The sequence below is a fragment of the Scophthalmus maximus genome, chromosome 9, assembly GCF_022379125.1.
Source record: "Scophthalmus maximus strain ysfricsl-2021 chromosome 9, ASM2237912v1, whole genome shotgun sequence".
Taxonomy (NCBI): domain Eukaryota; kingdom Metazoa; phylum Chordata; class Actinopteri; order Pleuronectiformes; family Scophthalmidae; genus Scophthalmus; species Scophthalmus maximus.
In genome coordinates this window covers 25345001-25367500 of record NC_061523.1, presented here as the reverse complement: position 1 = coordinate 25367500, position 22500 = coordinate 25345001, and the positions used below count along the sequence as shown (strand labels likewise).

Below are 22500 nucleotides of genomic sequence, written 5' to 3'. Positions count from 1 at the left end.
CGTGATAACGGGTTTTCACTCGGCCGTCTCTCGGCTTCACCGTCTTTAAATGAGAAGAGTTGTTATCGCCTCTGGTGCACATGCAACTGCTGAATTCACGTCTGTCTCTGCACGCATGTGTGTGTGTCTGTGGATACATACAGTGAAGGATGGTGCACATTACACGCAGACACATCTGTGTATATATGTACGTGTGTGTGTGTGTGTGTGTGTGTGTGTGTGCAACACAGGACCCTCACCGCAGGCTCAAAACCATTACGAGCTGTTTACACAAACACCCCGACCAGAGTCACTTCCTGCTGCCAAACTGGCCGTGAAATCGGACATTTAGAGGGTTTTTTCAAAAGGAAACAGGCGGCGGAGTCTCGTCGGAGTGGAACATAAAAAATTGCTGCCACATTGTGGACGATCGACCCCCTCGGCCCTCCGTGGCGGCCTCGCAGCTGCTTCGCTGGAAACAAAAGATGTTGGCATGAACCAAACAACTAATGGATTAATTGAGAAAATAATCGACAGATTAATGGATGATGAAGATAATCGTTAGTTGCAGCCCTGAAGGCAAACGGAAGAAGAACTCATTACCATCCATAATATCTTCTAATGTATGTGAGAGAAGAAAAGTACGAAACTAACTGAATAAATATCTATTTCTGAAAACTTCCTCTGTGTCATTTTCACATGTGGATGGAGTGATAACTGGGAGAGCGGCACATGTGGCTGCGTCCGTCCCGTGTTTATTTGCGGTCGTGTTTGTCGACAGCGGAGCCGACGGGACGACGGGCGGAGCAGGAGACAGGACGGGGGTTTGTTTGTGACGAGGCCGGGGGGACAGACAGAGGAGACGCAGGGCGTCCGGATCACAAGCAGACTAAACAGTTCCCCATATTTCTGGGCCGCAATGTGGCGAACAGTGATGTGGACGAGACGAGGAGCCCCTGACCTCCGATGATCCCAGAGCCGAGCGGAGGAAGAGGAAACTGTCACTCACTTCATCTGCAGAGCTGATGAAAGACAGATTGTCTCTGTCCTCAGGGTCTCGTGACAGAAATGTTGTTGAACAGAGATTAGATACTGAAGAAAAACGTCCAGGTAAAAGTTCATGACATCACCAGGTGAGTTACAGTAATAAACCTCGTTTAACGTTTCACTCTTCATCATCAGTGATGTCACCGAACTACTGACCTGAGGATTACGTAACGTTTTTAATCCAGCGACAAAAGCTTCACTGACGTCAATTCACAATACAGTGATGCGACAAGAGGAAGTTACACCAGGTGGAGGGATGGATGGATGGATAGATGGATATATGGATGGATAGATATATGGATAGATGGATGGATAGATGGAAAGATGGATAGATTAATAGATAGATATATAAATAGATTGATGGATGGATATATGGGTATATGGATGGATAGATATATGGATATATGGATGGATAGATATATGGATATATGGATGGATAGATGGAAAGATGGATATATGGATGGATAGATATATAAATAGATGGATGGATGATGGATTGATGGATGGATAAATGGATAGATAGATGAATAGATAGATGGATGATGGATGGATGGATAGATGAAAAGATAGATAGATAGATGATGGGTAGATGTATGGATGGATGGATGGATGGATGGGTAGATGGATGGATGGATAGATTGATTGATTGGTAGATTGCTAAATAGATGTACATTTGCATCTCTCTCTCTCTCTCTCTCTCTCTCTCACCACTCCAGATCCCTCTCTCTCTCTCTCCCTCTCTCACCACTCCAGATCCCTCTCTCTCTCTCTCTCTCTCTCTCTCTCTCTCTCTCTCTCCCTCTCTCACCACTCCAGATCCCTCTCTCTCTCTCTCTCTCTCTCTCTCTCTCTCTCTCTCTCTCTCTCTCTCTCTCTCTCTCTCTCTCTCTCTCTCTCCCTCTCTCACCACTCCAGATCCCTCTCTCTCTCTCTCTCTCTCTCTCTCTCTCTCTCTCTCTCACCACTCCAGATCCCTCTCTCTCTCTCTCTCTCTCTCTCTCTCTCTCTCTCCCTCTCTCACCACTCCAGATCCCTCTCTCTCTCTCTCTCTCTCTCTCTCTCTCTCTCTCCCTCTCTCACCACTCCAGATCCCTCTCTCTCTCTCTCTCTCTCTCTCTCTCTCTCTCTCTCTCTCCCTCTCTCACCACTCCAGATCCCTCTCTCTCTCTCTCTCTCTCTCTCTCTCTCTCCCCCTCTCTCACCACTCCAGATCCCTCTCTCTCTCTCTCTCTCTCTCTCCCCCTCTCTCACCACTCCAGATCCCTCTCTCTCTCTCTCTCTCTCTCTCTCCCTCTCTCACCACTCCAGATCCCTCTCTCTCTCGCCGCCTCCTCTAATCACACACTCTCCACTTCCTCTGATGATCCAACTCACAGTCTCTCTGCTTCAAGTACGATAATTGATCATCACAATCTGGAGGCTCACCTCCATCTTTTATCTTCTTCTTCTCTCCGCTGTGTCAGGGGCTCTGTTTCTGTCCAGGTCACCAGCCACAACAAGACAACAAGACAACAAGACAACAAGTGGACCGCTTGAGCCTCACGCCACTCGAGGTGAAAGAAGACCGTCGGAGAGATAAGAAACACGCGACCCCACCGTGATGCTGATGAGAGGAGAGGATGGAGGGATGAGGAGGATGAGGAGGAGGAAGAGTGGAAATGTCAGGAGAGGAAGGAGGAAGGCGAGGAGGGTGATGAATCTGGCACAAACACAAGACACTCGCATATGAATAGAAAAGAGATTACACAGTGTCGAGAGGGAGAAGAGAAATTATATGCAAATATTATTCAAAGTTTAAACCCAGAGGGAAAGTTCGCTCGTACTGTAGCTCAGCAACCAAAAGAGAAAAAGATGCAGTTTGGCAAGAGCAGCATGACTTTCACGAAAATAACAAATACACACATATATATATATATATATACATATATATATATGTATGTGTATATATATATATATATATATATATACACACACACATATACATATATGTATATGTATATACATATATATATATATATATGTGTATATATATATATATATATATGTATATATATATATTACACTCAACGTTGGCACTGGTTTGACCTTGACGGAGGCTTCGTGTTGCAACCTGAAGTAAGCACGACCCTCCCGAGGCTCGAATCACAGCAGGTGAGTGTCATCACCTCAATTACAGAAACAACTTGGAACGGTTTTCCGTCGCGGGAGGTTGGGGAGAAGGAGACAGGAGATGATTCATCACCATGGCGTCATCATTTGAGTTCAAAAAGTTCAAAAAACAATCGACTTCAAAAAGGGTTTGCGTTGTAAAGCAACGGTGCTGACGAAAGGTCAAGTGGAGGAATCAGGAAGTTGGGCCTTTCCACGGGACTAAAGCCTAGTTTCCTTTACTCTCCGGCTCCAGGAGGCGGCTCTGAGGGGCGTCGGGGAGGCCGAGGAAAACCCCCGGGACGAGGGCGGGGAGAGTGGAATGCCGGCTGCATGGATCGGCGTCGTTGGGAGCAACGTGAACGTGTCATCGGAGGGATTGAGACGGGAGCGTTTTTTCTTCAAACTGCACCAGTGGGTAAACAGGGAGAATCAGTTCTGACTGGACAGTCAGTTCACTGCTGGATTCCCAGGAGTTGTCCCGCAGCGAGCTGGGAGGGAGATGTTCTCAGTCCCTCTACTCCTTCTCGACCGAGGCAGCTCGAGGGGCCGGTTCGGAGCTCTCTCTCTCCCTGGACAGATATTTCAAAGTCTCAGCAACAAAGTGAATATGACGAGTTTATTCCCGCAGTGTCCTAAACATAATTCAAAAGAAGAAGAAGAATCTAATCTGCTACGGAGGACGACTCCTCTGAGCCCGACTCCAGCTGCTGCTGCCGATCAGTAAATAAAACATTGTTTCCCGTCTTCGACGATCAACTTCGCCTCGTTAAGATCCGGCGGCGGCCCGCTCCCCCGCCAGGCGCGGGTTGGATTAGACGGCGCCGCTCGCTCGGCAAAGCTTCTCTCGCTGCGCAACAAAAGAAAATATCCATTTTCCCATTTTCTGTCGCAGCGATACCATCTGTCATTTCGAGATTAGTTTCAGAGACAGAGGAGGGAGGGAGGGAGGGAGGGCGTCCATCCTACCGCGGGCGAACCCTCGCTGGGTTCTCACCGCCGCGATGCAACGGAACGAAAGCGAAGAAGATTTCGGGATGGACACTTTGTTTCAGCCTGTTATCTTATATTCTATCTTTTTCTTCTCCTTCCTCCTCCATGACAGGTTTAAAGCCGCGAGGCTCAAACTGAGTCCTCGAACCGAGCGGCTCCTGATGGAACCGTATCTGGGAGAGAAAACAGTTTTAATCGGAGTCCGACCTCTCACTGGTGAACGGGAACATCAGACTGATGATTGGCCCAGAGGAGAGACCACGTTACATACGCAGACAGCTGGGACTCTACAACACCCTCTCCCACGGGCCGGCGGCTCGGAGGCGCGTTCAGGATGGATTCCAGCTGAATCCCCACAGGTATCAACATCCACGGCGAACTGTCCTAAGAAACCTTTCCTGCAACAAACCGCTCTCGTAGGAGTGCACCACATCAGATGAGCAGGCGGCGAAAAGGAAGTGTAAATTCAGTCAACACCCCATCTGACTGCAACCTCTGGCCTCCATTTTGGATCTGCACCGTCTCAAGTGTACCCTTCTCTCTGCAGCGGCTCAGGTGATGATCGGACGGCTGAGACGTCCGTCTCCGGACATTAAAACCGACTTCAGCCTGGACACGATCACTGAGGCATGAGGGGAACACACACACACACACACACACACACACACACACACACACACACACACACACACACACACACACACACACACACACACACACACACACACACACACGCACGCACGCACGCACGCACGTTGTCCAACAACAACGGAGCTGAATCTTTAAGTAAGCAACATGTTGCACCCGCTCAAGCAAGATAAAAGAGTGTGAGTGTGTGTGTGTGTGTGTGTGTGTGTGTGTGTGTTTTGCCAAGGGATTGGCTCATTGTAGCGCTGACTCTCAGTACATCTCAGTTTGTTTCTGGATGACTGACATGTACCATTCCTCCACTAATTGCTTCCGTGGAACAATGAGAAATCACCACTTTGTGTGTGTGAGAGTGTGTGAGTGTGTGTGAGAGTGTGTGAGAGTGTTAGATGCCTTAACGTTGTCTATTTCTGCTTTAAGTAAAAGTCCAAATGTAATATCCGCTAATTGACAAGAAACTATGCACACGGTTCAGTAAAAGAACAGATTCCTCTGAGATATTAAAGTAAATAAAATGTATTACTATTATTATTATTATTATTATAATCAGTGTGATACATGTGTGTAAGATGCATTCCAGTCCAGTACAGTACAGAATAGTTCAGTCCAGTCCAGTCCAGTACAGTCCATTCCAGTCCATTCCAGTCCAGTCCAGTCCAATCCAGTTCAGTCTAGTCCAGTCCATTCCAGTCCAGTCCAGTCCAGTCCAGTCCAGTCCATTCCAGTCCAGTCCAGTTCAGTCCATTCCAGTCCAGTCCAGTCCATTCCAGTCCAGTCCAGTTCAGTCCAGTCCAGTCCAGTCCAGTACAGTCCATTCCAGTCCATTCCAGTCTAGTCCAGTCCAGTCCAGTCCAGTCCAGTTCAGTCCATTCCAGTCCAGTCCAGTCCAGTCCAGTTCAGTTCAGTCCAGTCCAGTCCATTCCAGTCCAGTCCAGTCCAGTTCAGTCCATTCCAGTCCAGTCCAGTCCAGTCCAGTTCAGTCCAGTCCAGTCCATTCCAGTCCAGTCCAGTTCAGTTCAGTTCAGTCCAGTTCAGTTCAGTTCAGTACAGTCCAGTCCATTCCAGTCCAGTCCAGTCCAGTTCAGTCCAGTCCAGTCCAGTTCAGTCCAGTCCAGTTCAGTCCAGTACAGAATCTACTGCTTGTTAACCACACGTCCATGGTGAGAGCAACAGGAACAGGAACCGTGCAGCGAGCAGCTCCTGGCTCTGCTTGACCTTGACGTCGGAGCGGTGCTGCGGCCGCAGCCTCGTGCAGCTGAGAGACGGCGTCAGTGTGAATGTTCTCCCACCAGATAAGAGACGGAAAAGAAAAAGAAAACTCTCTTCCGTCGGTGCGGCAGGATCTGATTGGACCCGACGAACCAAACTTTAACCGGTTTGACGAACGAGGAAAAGATAATGAGCATCCAGCGCTGCGATATGAAAATAAGAAGGCGTTTTTCTATTTTTATTGGCAGACGTCGCTGAGCAGTGGTGGTGTTTTGGACACAAACGTCGTTAAAGTCAGAACTTTTTGAGTATTTTGATAATAATATTTACCGTCATTAGCTCTGACCTTTGTGTTGCATGCGACCTCATGCGGCTCATTTCTTTATGTCGTGTAAACACGCCAGGCAAAGTTTGTGGGTGTTTAATGATCTTTCTCTCTTTTCTTCACAGTAAACGTTCCAGCGGTGGGGTTTTGGAGAAGACCTGTAATATTCATATTTATTCAGCTTCAGTTCCACTTGCATTGGGTTGTTTTTTTTCACCAACCTTCAAACCTCTGCTCCATGCCTGCGGCACTTTAACAGATACTGTACATGTGTTTGGTTTGCACGTTTTATGTATTTCAATAGTTTCTGTACACACACACACACACAAACTGTCCGTTTACTGTCAAATGACCACGACCAAAACCAGTTGAACTCGACGTCAGCGGCACAGAGAAGTCATGCGTCGCGGCCTCGACAGGATGTGACGCCCAAATTCAACAGATTATTTTTCCAACGTGTCCATAAACGCTTCATGAAACTCGATCAACCGAGCGGCCGTGTTGTTCGACAGAGCTCGTGGACAGCCTAGAGTTGGAGGAGGCGGGGCTTGTGACGTCACGTCCTGTCGCGTGTGATGTGACAGTATTTTCTTGCGATGTGTTAATCTGTGTGTTTGAGACGAGATCGGAGAATTCTCTGTGACTTTTAAAAAGGCCTGTGGACGAAGACCAGCTCGACAGAAACGCTTTAGTGAATCCATGTCAGAAAAACAATAAACTGCACATTGAGTCGTTGTATATATGAAAACAGACGCCTGCTAACTTGACAAACGGACCAAGTTACGGACACGCGTGGCAGCTGTAGCGGACGTGTGTGTGTGTGTGTGTGTGTGTGTGTGTGTGTGTGTGTGTGTGTGTGTGTGTGTGTGTGTGTGTGTGTGTGTCGGTGCAGATGCGAGCCAGATGAACGATGGTGTGTTGTTTACCGCGTCTAGTCTTTCATCTGGGCAGCGCTGACAGCGACTCAACTCAATTAGGAAGTTAAAAAAAAAAATCCTTCCTGACCAGTTTAATGTGGTTACGGAACGAAGACGCCTCGCTCGCTGCCCACGCACACACACACACACACACACACTTCTTCGTTTTGCGTGTTCCTGCCACCGCAGCTGTAACGTTGATGGACCCATCAACGGTGGTTTATCGTGACCTAATAATCCACGGTTTGGACGTTGGACATGAATAATAACGAGCCTGAATCATGAGCGACTCCGGCTTCCTGTCAGTCAGTGTCACCGACGGCCCCCGCGCCGAGGACAACGTTCTGAATATTCAACATTCATGCTCGGCACTTTTCTTTCAAAGCATGAACAAAAAAGGGAGAAGAAAAAATAACTGTCTGGTGTCCGTCGAAAGCCTCCTGACTCGCACGCGACTTCCTGCTTTGAAAGTTCTAGGATTCCAGAGCCGCGTGTTCTCTTTCCCACACGAACACGCGCCATCATGTGATGAGCGATGAGTTGCTCATCCACACCGGCGGAGACAAAGATATTAAATGACGTCATCTCTTGTAGATATTGACGCAGGTTGTTGTCACCGTCCATCTTCAGATGGAAGAAGGAGACGAGCGGGATGAGCAGAAGCCTCGGTGGGGTTTCCCTCCACAGACGAGACGGTTGGCTGGCTGCGTACAGCAGTACCATTTAAAGAGCTATGACACCGTTCACACTTATAGCTCTGAAAATGGCGCTGCGGTCTGCACCAACACCGAGGGGGAGGCAGGACGTCGACGTCTGGGTCCGATCGCACGGCGAGCAGACTCTGTCTACCGAGGTCTGGAGTCCATGTCAGGAAGACCATGAGAGCAAAATGAACGGGAAGAAAAACAACGTCGCAGCAGCGGAAAAAATCGATGATAATAAATCAGTATCAGGTTTGCAAACGTTAGGAAACATTCAGTTCTGCAAGTCAGCAGGAAGAAAAAAAAATCTGCGGAAAACAAAAGCTGTGTTTGTCAAATTTAAAGTGAAAACATGGTTCACGCACACGCACACACACACACACACACACACACACACACTACTAGTACCTAATACTTGCCTAAATATCCAACATTCCTTCCTCAAACACAAAATGTGTGCGTCCATCCATGCATGTGTGTGTGTGTGTGTGTGTGTGTGTGTGCGCGGACGACATCTTTCATCCGACGCTTTCCAAACCGAATACAAACGACCACGGTCGGTTCATTTTGAGCTACTGTAGGAAAAGGTCACGGTCATAAAAAAACAAAAACCATGTCGTTGTGCTGTTACTGTTCTCTCCACTGTATGTAATATTCATTAAAGAACATTTATGGGAATATCAGCACTGTGGAATGAGATGAAATGATCATGTGGTAGTAACCTTTCGCCCAAGGAGGTTTTAGCCCCTGCATGTTTGTTTGATTGTTGGCAAAAACTACGTGAACAGATTTCAACGAAACTTGTTGGAAGGATGTGACGCGGGACAACAAAGAGCCCGTGACATTTTGGGGGCAGATCGGGTAAAAGGGGCAGATCCACAATTATTCATTTGGCAAAAATGTCTTGTACTATTAAAGAAAGTGACGCAAATATTCAAAATTGCAGACTTCCTGTTGGTCGGAGGTCATGGCTGCCAGAGGCTTTTTCGTAGGTGCTGACATGACACATGTGTCTAACAAATTTTATTCATGTACGTCAAAGTTAAAGGCGGGGGAATTGACCTTGAAAGTTTGGCTATGGACCCATTTTGAAATTTTTAGACAAACAAACCATTTCAGTCGTAAGGATTCGCAACTCTCAACATGTCTGCTTGTTGTCATGAGATTCTACGCATCCCAAGCCAATCCAACACAAATTCGTATTTTAATGGCGAATAATACATCGCCCATGTGACCGGAACGTTCAGTTCGAACTCTAACGTCTGGAGTTTCCATGTGTTCACTCTGTGTCCGAGGACAAAACTCTCAATACACAGTGTAGAAAAGAGCAAAGCTCTGGGTTCAATGTGAGACAGTGTGTGTTTGTGTTTCAGTTTGTAGGAACAAACACACTTCAGTCAATTTGACGTGCGTATGGAACGTCACTTTTTCCGCAGACCGCTACGCAAAGATTCACAAGTGTGTGGTGCGTTTAAGTCCTGCTGGAAAAGTGGGACATCGGGGCTTTCGCTGAATTCGTGTGTAATTGGAAAATTGGGAAAGACTTTATTCTTAATAGACAGATGAGCTTGTCAGCGCTGGATTAGAACACACACAATATAAAATAAATATAAGTATAAATATATGATAAATAAATGATATTTACATTTATTTATCTGTTACATTGAAGTTAAAAATCTGTACATAAAATATTCAGATTTATTCAGATTGTGATGTGCGTTTCGTAAACATCTGCTCACAGCTGTAACATCTCGACCTCACTGTGTGTGTGTGTGTGTGTGTGTGTGTGTGTGTGTGTGTGTGTGTGTGTATGTGTGTGTGTGTGTGTGTGTGTGTGTGTGTGTGTGTGAGGCGGCAGACTCACTTGATGGAGCCTTGAGACGCCCTAGACATACAGCAGCTAGACAGGCACTGGCCTGGTGTTGCAGAACCAGAGCAGGAGCTTGGAGGCAGAGGAGCAGCCACTGGAGAGACGGAGGAAGAGGAGGAGGAGGAGGAGGAAGAGGAGGAAGAGGAGGAGGAAGAGGAGGAGGAGGAGGAGGAGGAGGAGGAGGAGGAGGAAGAGGAGGAGGAGGAGGAGGAGGACGGAGACATGGAAAAAACAACAATAGTGAGGGGTAAGGAGGATGAATCAGTGAGAGGAGGTGAAAGGAATGAAAGACGAAAGGATGGTGGGAGAATAAATGATCGGGAGAGACGAGAGAAGACAAAGTGGAAAAAGAGAAAGAAGAGATGAGCCAAAAAACAAATGACACGCAAAGTGAAAAAGAGGGAAGAAAAAGAGTGGAAGGAAAGTAGAGAAATCAAACAGTGAAACAAGGGATAGAGAGGATGGAATAATGGAAGAGTAAAGGGAAAGAAACAAAAAGAGAAGTGATTTGATTGGACAAGAGACGAAGAAACGGACAAAAGAAAAATGGAAGAGTGAGAGAAAGAAGAGAGGAAGATCAGGAGGGAGAGAAGAAAAAGGGGAAAAACAAGGTTAGTTTACACCGAGAGGAACCATCAGACAGCAGGCAAGACAAGACTGTGTGTGTGTGTGTGTGTGTGTGTGGGTGTGTGTGTGTGTGTGTGTGTGTGTGTGTGTGTGTGTGTGTGTGTGGGTGTGTGTGTGTGTGTGCAGTATAACTATAGGGAGCATCCACACTAATGAAAATTTGATTAAACGTTCCACATCATCATGAGCTTATCAAACAATGTGGGACACGAACACACGCAGACAGTGCAATCATCTCTAATGTATAATTGTGTTAACTGTCACACACACACACACACACACACACACACACACACACACACACACACACACACACACACACTGATTTAAATGACACACTCCCTGTTCATTTCTTTTCTTTTTCTTTTCCAGGTCTGGAGCTTGAGGAAGTCCTGAGCATTTCCGCTACAATGTGAAAATCAGTTTTTGCGAAAACTTTCACTGCAAGAAAGTTTTGCAGAAGTTTTGCAGCCGCTATTGTATGTGTGTAAATATCCATCTACACATCCGTGAATATCTTGTCTGCGACTTCAAGTTGTAGAAGGCGTGTGAATATTTTTCCTCTGAAAATTGTGAAAATTTCCACACAAAAGTTCAAATGTTTTTTCCTACAAGCTCTGAAGTAATTTTTCTTTTCTTTTTCTGTGACTTCAAAATTCAGGTTACATGAGTATGAATATTTTTTTGTGAGTGAAAAACACGTTCAGATTATTGTTCTTCGAATCCAGTCTACAACCGCTTCCACTTTGAAACACACATTTACCTTCATAGAGAGAAACCGTGGACACACACACACACACACACACACACACACACACGCACACACACACACACACACACACACACACACGTCATCATGTCCACATCATAAATATTCAGTTATAGGTCACGGAATTTTTGACAAATCTGACATTTAGTCTAATGAGCTCGACCCAGATGTGTCTGCAGTTGACGAGGATGTGGAGCGGCCATGTGGACGTAACGAGCCCGGAGACTCCACCGCCCCCAATGCCCCCCCCCTCATGCCCCCCACGCCCCCCGCGCCCCCTCACGCCCCCCACGCCCCCCGCGCCCCCCCACGCCCCCTCATGCCCCCCACGCCCCCCGCGCCCCCCCACGCCCCCCGCGCCCCCTCATGCCCCCCACGCCCCCCGCGCCCCCCCACGCCCCCCACGCCCCCTCATGCCCCCCCGTGCCCTGGACGCCCCCCACGCCCCCTCATGCCCCCCCGCGCCCCCTCATGCCCCCCCACGCCCCCCGCGCCCCCTCACGACCACCACCTTTCCTTATCAGGAAACCAAGAAGGACATATAACATATTTATGACACATCCTTTCTTGGTCAAGTCAAATATTTTTGGGGACTTTTGGAGTTTGACCTAAATCATCATGTGGAATAAAATGTTTGCAGGACGCAGAGCGAAGAGTCGCAGCAGCGTCGCTTTCAACCCTGCGGCCCGAGAGCAACGCTTCCTGTTCACCTGTTTGTCACACACACACACACACACACACACACACACACCTCCTCTTCCTCTTCCTCTCCTCTTCCTCTTCCTCTTCCTCTCCTCCGATGAAGAATTGCTTCTTGAATACAGTCTGTTCTTGCAGCAGCGACATGTTTCAGATCTACGACTCCGATGAGACACAGTCGGTGTGTGTGTGTGTGTGTGTGTGTGTGTGTGTGTTAATATTCCTTGTTGGATATTGTACAGTGTTGTACATCACATTCACTCAGTGAATTAACCAAACAGCTGCTCTGACTCAGCGCGATGCGTCACCGTCCCGTTTCACCGTCTCCATCTTTGTTCCTCTGCTGCGATGCTCAGTGATCAATAACCACCTGTCAATCAGAGTTTTGATGATGTGTCTGTAGTTTTATTCTGGAAATGTCACAATCTTTGTTTTTTTTTCTGTTTGTGTCAAAGTGTCCAATTTGTGGTTGTATGTATATTCATGTATTTTTGTTTGTATCAGTTTATTTCACGTGTGGATTATTTCTGTACTTCTGCATCACCTCATCCGCTTGTAGACTGAAAAATCATCATGTACTTTTAAAATCTTATGCTGTTAAATATTTCTCGACTACACGTGTGGCTCGTTCCCGGCTTCTCGTTTCCACCTTCACGCTCATTCACCGCCGCACAGAGAGCGACAACAATAGACCTCATCAGCGTCCGAGGGACGACGCGTCTCTGACACAATGGAGTCGGGACCTTCACTCGGCAACGGAGGCCAGCGAGGGTCAAACTGGAACAAAGTCCAATCTGCGTAACAAAACCCAGCGAGCGGCGTGAGCAGACTATAACTGGACCTTGGTACTGGACCTTGGTACTGTACGTTGGTACTGTACGTTGGTACTGTATGTTGGTACTGTACGTTGGTACTGTATGTTGGTACTGTACGTTGGTAGTTTATGTTGGTACTGTACGTTGGTAGTTTATGTTGGTACTGTACGTTGGTAGTTTATGTTGGTACTGTACGTTGGTACTGTACGTTGGTAGTTTATGTTGGTACTGTACGTTGGTACTGTACGTTGGTACTTTACGTTGGTACTGTATGTTGGTACTGTACGTTGGTACTGGACCTTGGTACTGTATGTTGGTACTGTACGTTGGTACTGGACCTTGGTACTGTATGTTGGTACTGTATGTTGGTACTATACGTTCGAGTGACGTACGAGCAGTCGTAGTTTTTCACCCACACACAGACGCATCCCTTTCAGGTTCACCCCCTCGACCCCTCGACCCCTCGCAGCGAGAGAGATCCAGCCGTCGCTTTTCTCGGATAATGACCGGACTTTAACATACCGAGTGAGCCAGGCATGAATTAATCCCACCTCGGGTCACACGTTTTCTGGTACTGATCCGGTCAAAGAAGCGGAGCTCGACGAACCCCCCTGGGCATTTTCAAAAAAAGCCAATGCCAGAGCTGAGACCAGAGCATTTTCTCTCTCTCCCTCATCGAGGAATTCTGAAACCTTGAATATTCATGATATGCAAATAACACAGGCCCCGCCCACCACAGCTGCTCGCTGCTAGGTGGACCAGTGGAAGAATGTGATCAACAAGATGGCTAGAGACAACATCACAAACTGCTAATGCTAATGCTAACTGTCTGCTGACACACCTGCCGTCCTCTCATGGATGCTAACTGTTAATGCTAATGCTAATGCTAACTGTCTGCTGACACACCTGCCGTCCTCTCGTGGATGCTAACTGTTAATGCTAATGCTAACTGTCTGCTGACACACCTGCCGTCCTCTCGTGGATGCTAACTGCTACTGCTAATGCTAACTGTCTGCTGACACACCTGTCGTTCTCTCGTGGATGCTAACTGCTAACGCTAAGAAATGAGGGATTAGTCCTCCTCGGCTAAACCTTATGAAGAGGAAGGCAAATTTAATTTGACAGGTTTTATGCAACTTTATGAGAAAGATTTGCAGTTGTCGATAACTGTGGCGCGCACACACACGCACGCGCACACACACACACACACACCAGGATGTGACGCACGACTGTGAAGAGCCGTTCGCAGCACCAGCAGCCGTCATGTGTCAATCTGCAGAGCAAATGTAATAAATTCTCGGATGTTTAACAAATACAGTGCAGTCAGTGACAAAGTGGTTGAAAACCCTGCTGTGTTGTTTTGCTCTTCGTGCAGCAGGAGGTTGTTTTCCTGAAGTTCAACTTCAGATTTCTATCGATTCTCTTCTGTGAAGAAAAGTGTTTTTGGTTTTGCCGTTCACTTAATGCACGCTGACATACGCTCCGTTGTCTCCCAGGAATAAATGGTCATAATGCCAAACGGTGGGGGGGAGACGGCACATCCCCCACCTTACATCCACAACCAGCATGTACACGAGTCCCATTCAAGAAATTAACCTTGTGAGTAGAGCAGCAACTAGTGATTATTTTCATCATCGATTAATCTGTCGATTTTTTTCAGATTAATCATTTAGTTGTTTGGTTCCTCAAATGTCATCAAATGCTGAAAAATGTTGATGGTGTTTCCCAAAACCTCAAGATGATGTTTAGTTTTGTCCACACACCAAAGATCTTCAGTTCACTGTCACAGAGGAGCAGAGAAACCAGAAGATATTCACATTGAAGAAGCTGAAATCAGAGAATTAAGTTTTTCATTAAAACTACTTGATACGATGAATCAATTATCAAAATGGAAGGCGATTAATTAAGAAGTTGAGTACTAATCAATTGATCAATTAACTGTTGCAGCTTTACTTGTGAGTACAATGTAATGGTCAATTATAGAAGTATAGATATGTTAAAACAATCATTTTAAATTGTTAGACAATACATTTATATGACGGCATTTTCAATCAACCATCCTTCAGTTTTAAATGCAAAGACATATGAGACTAACCAACCGAACCAGGTGAAGATCGTGAGAACGTCACTCAAACATCACAACAACTCAACCGGACCAAAAACTGTCAAGAGTTTTAAAAAACAAACAAATTTTCATGTTTCCGTTCACACCACGCTACTCGTGTGAGTTTTGCGGCCGGATCATTTATATCAACTCGCGAGAGGAACGGTAGCAAACGCAACCCGAGAGCATCGTACGTGGTCGTCGGTGACGTCAACAGCAATCGGCTTTTTCTTTCTAATTGTCTGTCGCATAAAATGTTTCTCCAGTTGAAATTGTTCCAAGTGACAAGGAAATATCCGTCTACTCGCACCTGCGCATTGACTTTGCATGTCATCTCACGGACGCTCCTCCCATCCACCTCGTCGCCACGACAACGGCCAATACAAGAACAACTGTTTGCAGATCTCTCTCTCTCTCTCTCTCTCTCTACGAGCGGTTGTGTCCTGGAATGACACTTGCAGGAGTCAGACGGGTTGAAAGACTGATCACGACCTCCGGGGCGGCGGTGGCGAGGGGCCGGGGGGGGGGGGGGGGGGGGACGCACGCCGGCCACTTGACAAGGATCAATTGAGTCATCATCAGTGTCGGGATCGATGGATCAACGCTCATCCAGCCGGGCCGTGTCTCCATCGACCCCGATCGCTCTCGTCCGTCTGAACATAATCGCCGCGCGCGCGTGTGGGAGTTCTTTTCTTCTCACTAGTACTGTAACACAACTTCAGTATTTCTTTATAATCTCTGGAGGAAATCTTTAATATTCTCATATCTCACATGCCCCATAAGTCTTCAACACTTTGACGTCAAACTGGTGCAGATTCTATCAGCGGTTTCATATGAAACTCTCTGTCCCTCCTCCTTCTACCGGTTCTCAATCCATCAGCAGAAAATATATTATAATAATAAATGTTTACTTTTTGACTGAGAGACTGAGATCATGTTTTATTGTTTTCAGATTCATGTAACACCGTTTTCCATTCATCACCATTCGAACCCAAAGTCACCAAGTCTCCACAACAACACGTCCTTGTTCTGAGTCACGTGTGAACATATGAACTGACCAATCAGAAGCGAGAGGGGCTTCAACAGATCGTTGTAATATATAAATCATCCGGCGGTCGAACCCGCGGCGAGTGACGCGACGTTTCGTGTGAACGCAGCATCACTGTTTTTAAAAGATGCCGATGTAAAAGATTTAAACGCAAAAATATGTAAATAGCAACATTCTTTAGACATAAATATGTTTTTAATTAACCATGTTAACACCAGAAACATAATTTAATAATTAATAATCCTAAATATATGAATCCATTCCGAATCTCACACGATTATAGAGATTGTATTTTTTAGCATTTGTATGTATTTTAAAATGTATTTATTTTTTTTTAACAAGTACCATTACTAAATGTCATTGTCATATTTAGACCCTTATCAGCTTGATGAGGACCATTCTGCTTCATAAAACTATTGTATGACTTCTTCATTCTGTTGCACTTGTAGCACCAGCGTTTTCTCAGCGTGAGTTGGACTCGACAGTAGACTGGATATGAACCCACACGTTTTCTATGTTCTCTATATCATTCATCAATCCGTTACCGATGGTTACAGGGGCAACAACATAACTCATATCTCCTCTATCCTCACACTTCAGGCAGTGGAGATCTGAGCCGGAGTTCAAAACCAGAAGCTGTCCAGCTGATCATGAGACCAGTATTATATATTGATTTGAAAGAGAGAAAAGAAATCTCATCTATCAGCCTCCCGGTGATAATTAATTTTTGCTGAAACCCAAAAGACATATTTTATCATCGCGGACACGCGGCGGCCGAAAGACTCGAGTGATACATCACTTTCTTCGTGGCAGGAAGTGAAGCGCCGGCGTCCTTGTGCTCGTCTTTGTAGTCGTATGTGCAACTGTGTGTGCGTGTGTGTGTGCGTGTGTGTGTGTGTGCGTGTGTGTGTGTGTTAGCATGATCAGTGGAAAGCCTTGTATGTGGATATTTTTGATTCTTTTCATGTTCATCGTTTAACTAAACTGATGAAAAGCTGATTCAGTTCAACAGTCTCCCACTCGCTCCTCTCAGCCCTGACGTCTCAAACTCAACATGAAGTGAGCGACAGATGTCGCCATGGTGATGTCGGCACGGCGACCGCGAATGCGTGTTCTGAACTACGACTCCTCTCTCGCCACGTTGTTCGTGGTGTTGTTGTTCCTCTGTCCTCTGACGGCTCTTATGAATCGAGCTACGTGAGCTACGTGAGCTACGTGAGCTACGTGAGCTACGTGAGCTACGTGAGCTACGGCCGTAAGAGATCGCGTCGTGACTGGTTCCGTGTCCTCCGACGGTAAATGTGTCGGAAGAGCGAAAGAAGAGAGGAACGTACGTTGAGGTTATAAAGATGAAGTGATTCGTTGTTTTTGAAACCGACATATTCTTCATTTTCATGGGTTTTGAAAAAAAGAAATGTCCCCAGAGAACCTTCTGTCACCAAAACACCCGCGGAAACTGACACGGCAAAAATTGTTTGTCACTTTCACGATGGACGTCGAACGGTGAACCGCTCGTCCGCCGCCTTCACACTTCCAGGGGACTTGACGATACGAAGGCGGTGAACCAACGAACGAGCTCATCACAACAAATCATCTCTGGGGGAGAAAAACCAGCGTGAATTAAAGAGGAAGAAGTAAAGGAAGAGAAATAAGAGGAATCCTCGAAAATATATATTTTTTTAAAGCAGCCAAATACTGAAAGAAATTGCAATGGACGAATATGAGATCACATTTTTTATCAGTGTTGTTATGAATCTTTCCTTTGGAACAAAGGTTGAAACACTCGTCCCCTGAGGTCACTTGACTTCACTCACTCGGGGTTCAAGAATAATGAGAGCACGTGTGACTCACTTCCACGACTCGCTCTCAACAACAACTCTCTGGAGGCCGTCCAGGAACTGCACAGAGGGCGAGAGAGAGAGAGAGGGAGAGAGGGGGAGGGACGTTCATCGATCGGGGGGAGGCTCCGTGTGTGTTGCTGTATAAACACACTCATCGATCGTCTGTGTCGGGACGCCGTCGCCGGTCCGACTGAAGAACGGTTTGTGAGACTAGAACAGCGAGCGGACGCCGAGTTTAAGAGACTTGGAGTTTAGATTCAGGTCTCGAGAGGATCTGCAACGTCCGTGTGCAGGAGGAAATGAAACTGGCTCCCCCTGTAAAGAATTTCATGCACGCCTTATAATATTTAAGTATTGCGGATGATTTGTTTTCTGTAATCAGGAGCAGAAATTAAAAGAAAGTATATATTTCCCTGAATTAAATCGAGCGTCATAAACGTGAACCGAACAGAAACAACTCGGATCACGGAACTGTAATCTTCATTGCAATAGAATAATACGACATGCATCAATAATTGTGTCTATTTAAAATCTAACAGTGGTCCCCCACTGTTAAAACAGACGTCACCGGGTCCTGAAGCCTGCATTCTGGTTACGGACCAGCAGATGGCGACTCTTCTCACTTGATTTATAACGTCAGTAAAACATTTTCCTGAAGAGTTCAATCTCTAGTTTCTTCTTCAATAACATGAACATGATGTTCATTTTTGTACGTTATGGTCCATTCACAGTCAAACAGACCATTAAGGCACCGGAGCGTGGATACAGCGTGATTGACAGCTGGTACCTTCTCAGTGGACAACTCTCAGTCAGACCACGCCCCCAAAATCCTACGTCCGGTTTAAAAAAAAAAAATCAACATGGCGCTGGTCAAACTGTGAAACTGTAGGCAGCTCGCTAACCAACGGGTGACGTCACCAGAAACGTGGTTTCTGCCAGATTAGCACAAACTTGTCAATGGTTACGACTTTGCCATGAGACGACTTTGGCTCGGGACTGAACTTGACAGTTAAAGAACGTCACCACAAACCGTTTCCTTCAGGAGAAAACATTATTAATGTGGCTGTTTCATATGAAGAGGCGGGAACAAAAAGGTAAAGAAAAAAATACCCATCATGCCATTTCCTCTCCGAGGTCAAACATGTCACACGTGTATCTGTAAATAAATGTACACACACACACACACACACACACACACACACACACACACACACACACATATGTAAATGTGTAAACGTTGCTGCTGTTCAGATTCCCAGTAGGTTACTGAAGTGTCACTATCATACCTACCAACCCTGTGTTTATCTTTATATATATATATATAGATATATATGTATAGATATTATTCATTCATGTCACCTACATACTGTATGTGGTGAACATTAATGCGTGAACATTCAACCCTCCCAGCAAAAACAGGCATCATATGAATAATAAACAATATACAATCATCCCATTCCGACGCAATAGAGAAAACAAAACTTGGAGATGAAATATGCAACAGACCACGGAGGGAGTGCACGTTAGAAACGCTCCTGCTCTTATCGCCGGTAAGAGGCCGAAGGAGTAATGAGTGGAGAAGCCAAGGGCACCGAGATAAAAGTCAAATCTCAAACACACCTGGAAACACATCATGTTTTTTCTTTATCATAATGGACTGTTGCCACTTGCTGTTTGACCCGAGTGAACATTATTAAAGGGAAATGTCTGCACCAAAAAAACACAGGCGAGACGACGGATGAATGTTTCCCGCGATGAGATTATAACAACGTGCAGAGGACGAACTGAAATGAAAAGGTCACTGTGAAGATGTATGAAGTACTTACTTGTTTCAGCTTTAAACGGATACTGCCAAAATCTTCCTAAGTACTGTAAGGAAGTACTTGTAGTTGTAGTGTATACGAATTCTGCGACATCACCCGCGTGTTTTCGTGATGAACGAACCCGAAGGCCGGACTTACTTGAGCACCTGCGTGGACCCGTTGATCTGCGTGGCGGTGCAGGGGGCGCCGGGGCCCAGGATGGACGGCCGGCGGTACCGCTTCCTCCCGCAGCACAGGATGATGAGGAAGGCACGGCGGAAGGACTTGTTGAGGAAGGCGTAGAGGATGGGGTTGAGCATGGAGTTGATGTAGCCCAGCCACAGGCACGCCGCCCACAGCTTGTCCGGCACGGTGTAGTCTATGAAGGGGTCCACCACGTTGGTGACGAAGAACGGCGCCCAGCACAGGCAGAAGCAGCCCATGATGATGCACAGCGTCTTGGCCGCCTTGGTCTCCGTGCGCATGCGGTGGTTGCGCTGGTGGTCGGCGGAGTCCGAGGAGGCCGCCACGCCCGCCCGCTGCAGCATGCTGATCTGCAGGGCGTGCGCGCGCGCCGTGATGTAGATCCTCTGGTAGGCCAGCACCATGAGCACCAGGGGGATGTAGAAGGCCACCACGGAGCAGGTGAGGGCGTACGGCTTGTTGACCATGAAGACGCACGACGTGGAGTTGCCGCCGTCGCTGTGGCGCCTCTGCTCGATCTGGAAGACACAGATTTCACACGGGAGGGGGGGGGAATCCGTGAGGTGGCAGTCGGATTATTGAGCTCTCAGTCCCCCGAGTTACCACGTGTTGAACTGGTAAAGCACTCATCCTCGCTACGCCGCTCAAACGCCCCCCGGCCGTCACAACAACCCACTTAACATCTCCTCGCTCTCCTCCTCTGAGTCAGAGTAGTGAAGAGGAGGAGGGCGGGCACAGCTCCCAAGGGGGGGGGGGGGGCTCTGCACGTCGCCATTAATCACAGTCGAGGCCCGTTTTCCTCTCCTCCGCTCTCGTCTCATCTCTGCGGGGAAACTACGGGTCGGGGCGACACCGCGAATGTCACACACACGGATCGATTCGGGCCAACGGCGCTCCCTCGCGCCTGAGACCCCAGAGTCCTACTCCGTGTTTCTAGAGTAACAAGGTTCAGTGTTCCCGTTTCGTTTGAGGTCACCTTCCACGGACAAAGAGGAGAAACCCGAGCGAGTGAAAACAGACTCGTGTGACGTATGGATTCATTCCACACGCTCTACGTCTTCATCCCATGAACACATGAATCAAGTTATACTGAAAACGTGTCTGAGCTTGACAAAGTGGAGAACGAGGCCCTGACAAACAACAAGCCCTCTGCCCACGGAGAGTGAGTTTGGATTCCGGCTGTTTGGTTGGTGCCAGGAGCCGAGCGGCTGCTCTGAATATTCAACAGCTCTGATTGGACCCACAGAGAGAGACTGACTTCAGAAACCAAACTAACTGTGTGAGTTAGACGACGTGACGCTGCCAAAGAAACAGCAAACGGAGTCTGCATCTCCGTCGTCCTGTCGACAGTCGGCCCCCGAAAGAGAAACTTCTGCTGGCGCTCGGATGGAGGCAGACGGGGCGGAGGCTGGGGGGTCTCCCTCCTGTCCTCACACACTCTGGTGTCGCCTGTCTGTCTGCTCGCCTGTCTGTCTCCTCGCCTGTCTGCTCGCCTGTCTGTCTGCTCGCCTGTCTATCTCCTCGCCTGTCTGCTCGCCTGTCTGTCTGCTCGCCTGTCTGTCTGCTCGCCTGTCTCTATATGTCCAGAATGAAGTTCCGTCTCTTCATCGCGAGTCCTGAAAGAAGTGCGGCGTTTGATGAACGACGGCGGTCGAGACACAGAAGCACCGTTGGACTTCTCAGCGCTGACGATGAGACAAATTCTAAACCTTGAAACAAACTCTCTCTTCTGACCGGACCGAGCTGAAGCTGGAAGTTAGGGGATAAAGATCCTGCAGAGATTTCAGACAGACGTCTCTCTTTACACAATCTATCATGAGCGTCATGTCCACAACATGATCTGGTGCTGCGGCCGCCGTCCCCGCTGACCCCTCGACCCCCCAGGACACGCCTCCGCCGATTCCATCCAGTCGACGCGATACGACGGCGACTGCCTCTGTTTTTTCTCGCTAAGTCAAACTCTTTGCACAACCGAGACACCGACACCGTTTCACCCACTTTACATTTTTGGAGTGAAATGAGGAAACAGCTCGACTCTCCGTCTCTGACATGTTGATTTTGTTTCCACGGCAACGCATGAAGCATTCCTCCCGTGGTGTCGTGTAAGCGATGCTCCTCACGACCACAGATTGTTTCCTCAGCGCATGTGGACACTAATTGTTTAAAATTGTTTATATACAACATTTTTCTTTCTGTCTTTGCTTTCCCTCAGCGGGAAACTCGTCACACACACACACACACACACACACACACACACACACACACACAAACTCGCTCACCAGGTGGTCGATGCCGATGCTGTTCCAGCCCTGCATGATGGGCAGGAAGGAGATGAAGGTGGGAATGACCCAGCAGCCGCCGATCATCAGAGCCACTCGCATCGGCGTCATCTTGTTGCGGTAGACCAGCGGCTGGCAGCAGATGGCGTAGTACCTGGCGGACGGCAAAGAAAGCGGGTGAGTGCGCGTCAAGGAGACGTGAGGCCGAAGGGGTCAAGACGCAGGTCAATTCAACTGAGAAAAGCAAAAACAGGCGAGAAGCTTCCTCGACAGACCCGAAGCTGGGGAAAGAGAAATGACCGATGATATGAAATAAATCTGATAAACCAAAGGAAAGTTAGACATGAGGCAAAACGTTTGAGTAAAGGTCAGTGTTTATATATATATATTTAAAAAAGAAACTTTTAATCAAAGATATTCTTGTATTCTTGAACTTTCTCCGACTCTTTTCTTCTCTGTCGTTTTAAGAATTGTG

General features: G+C 47.3%; 1 protein-coding gene across 9 annotated transcripts in view; it reads right to left on the bottom strand.

The window, feature by feature from the left end:
- Window positions 1-22500, bottom strand: part of htr4 (5-hydroxytryptamine receptor 4) — a 93006-nt gene that overhangs the window by 5146 nt on the left and 65360 nt on the right. For 7 of the 9 annotated variants that reach the window (XM_035649722.2, XM_035649715.2, XM_035649717.2 and 4 more), the window contains 2 exons: window positions 22026-22179; window positions 19702-20264 (listed from right to left, as the gene is read on the bottom strand). In XM_035649722.2, coding sequence (XP_035505615.2) covers window positions 19702-20264; window positions 22026-22179 — 717 coding nt within the window. Of the gene's footprint in view, window positions 1-9831; window positions 9932-18838; window positions 18897-19701; window positions 20265-22025; window positions 22180-22500 lie in introns of those variants that run through there. The other 2 variants (XM_035649719.2, XM_035649720.2) reach the window with 2 other exon arrangements.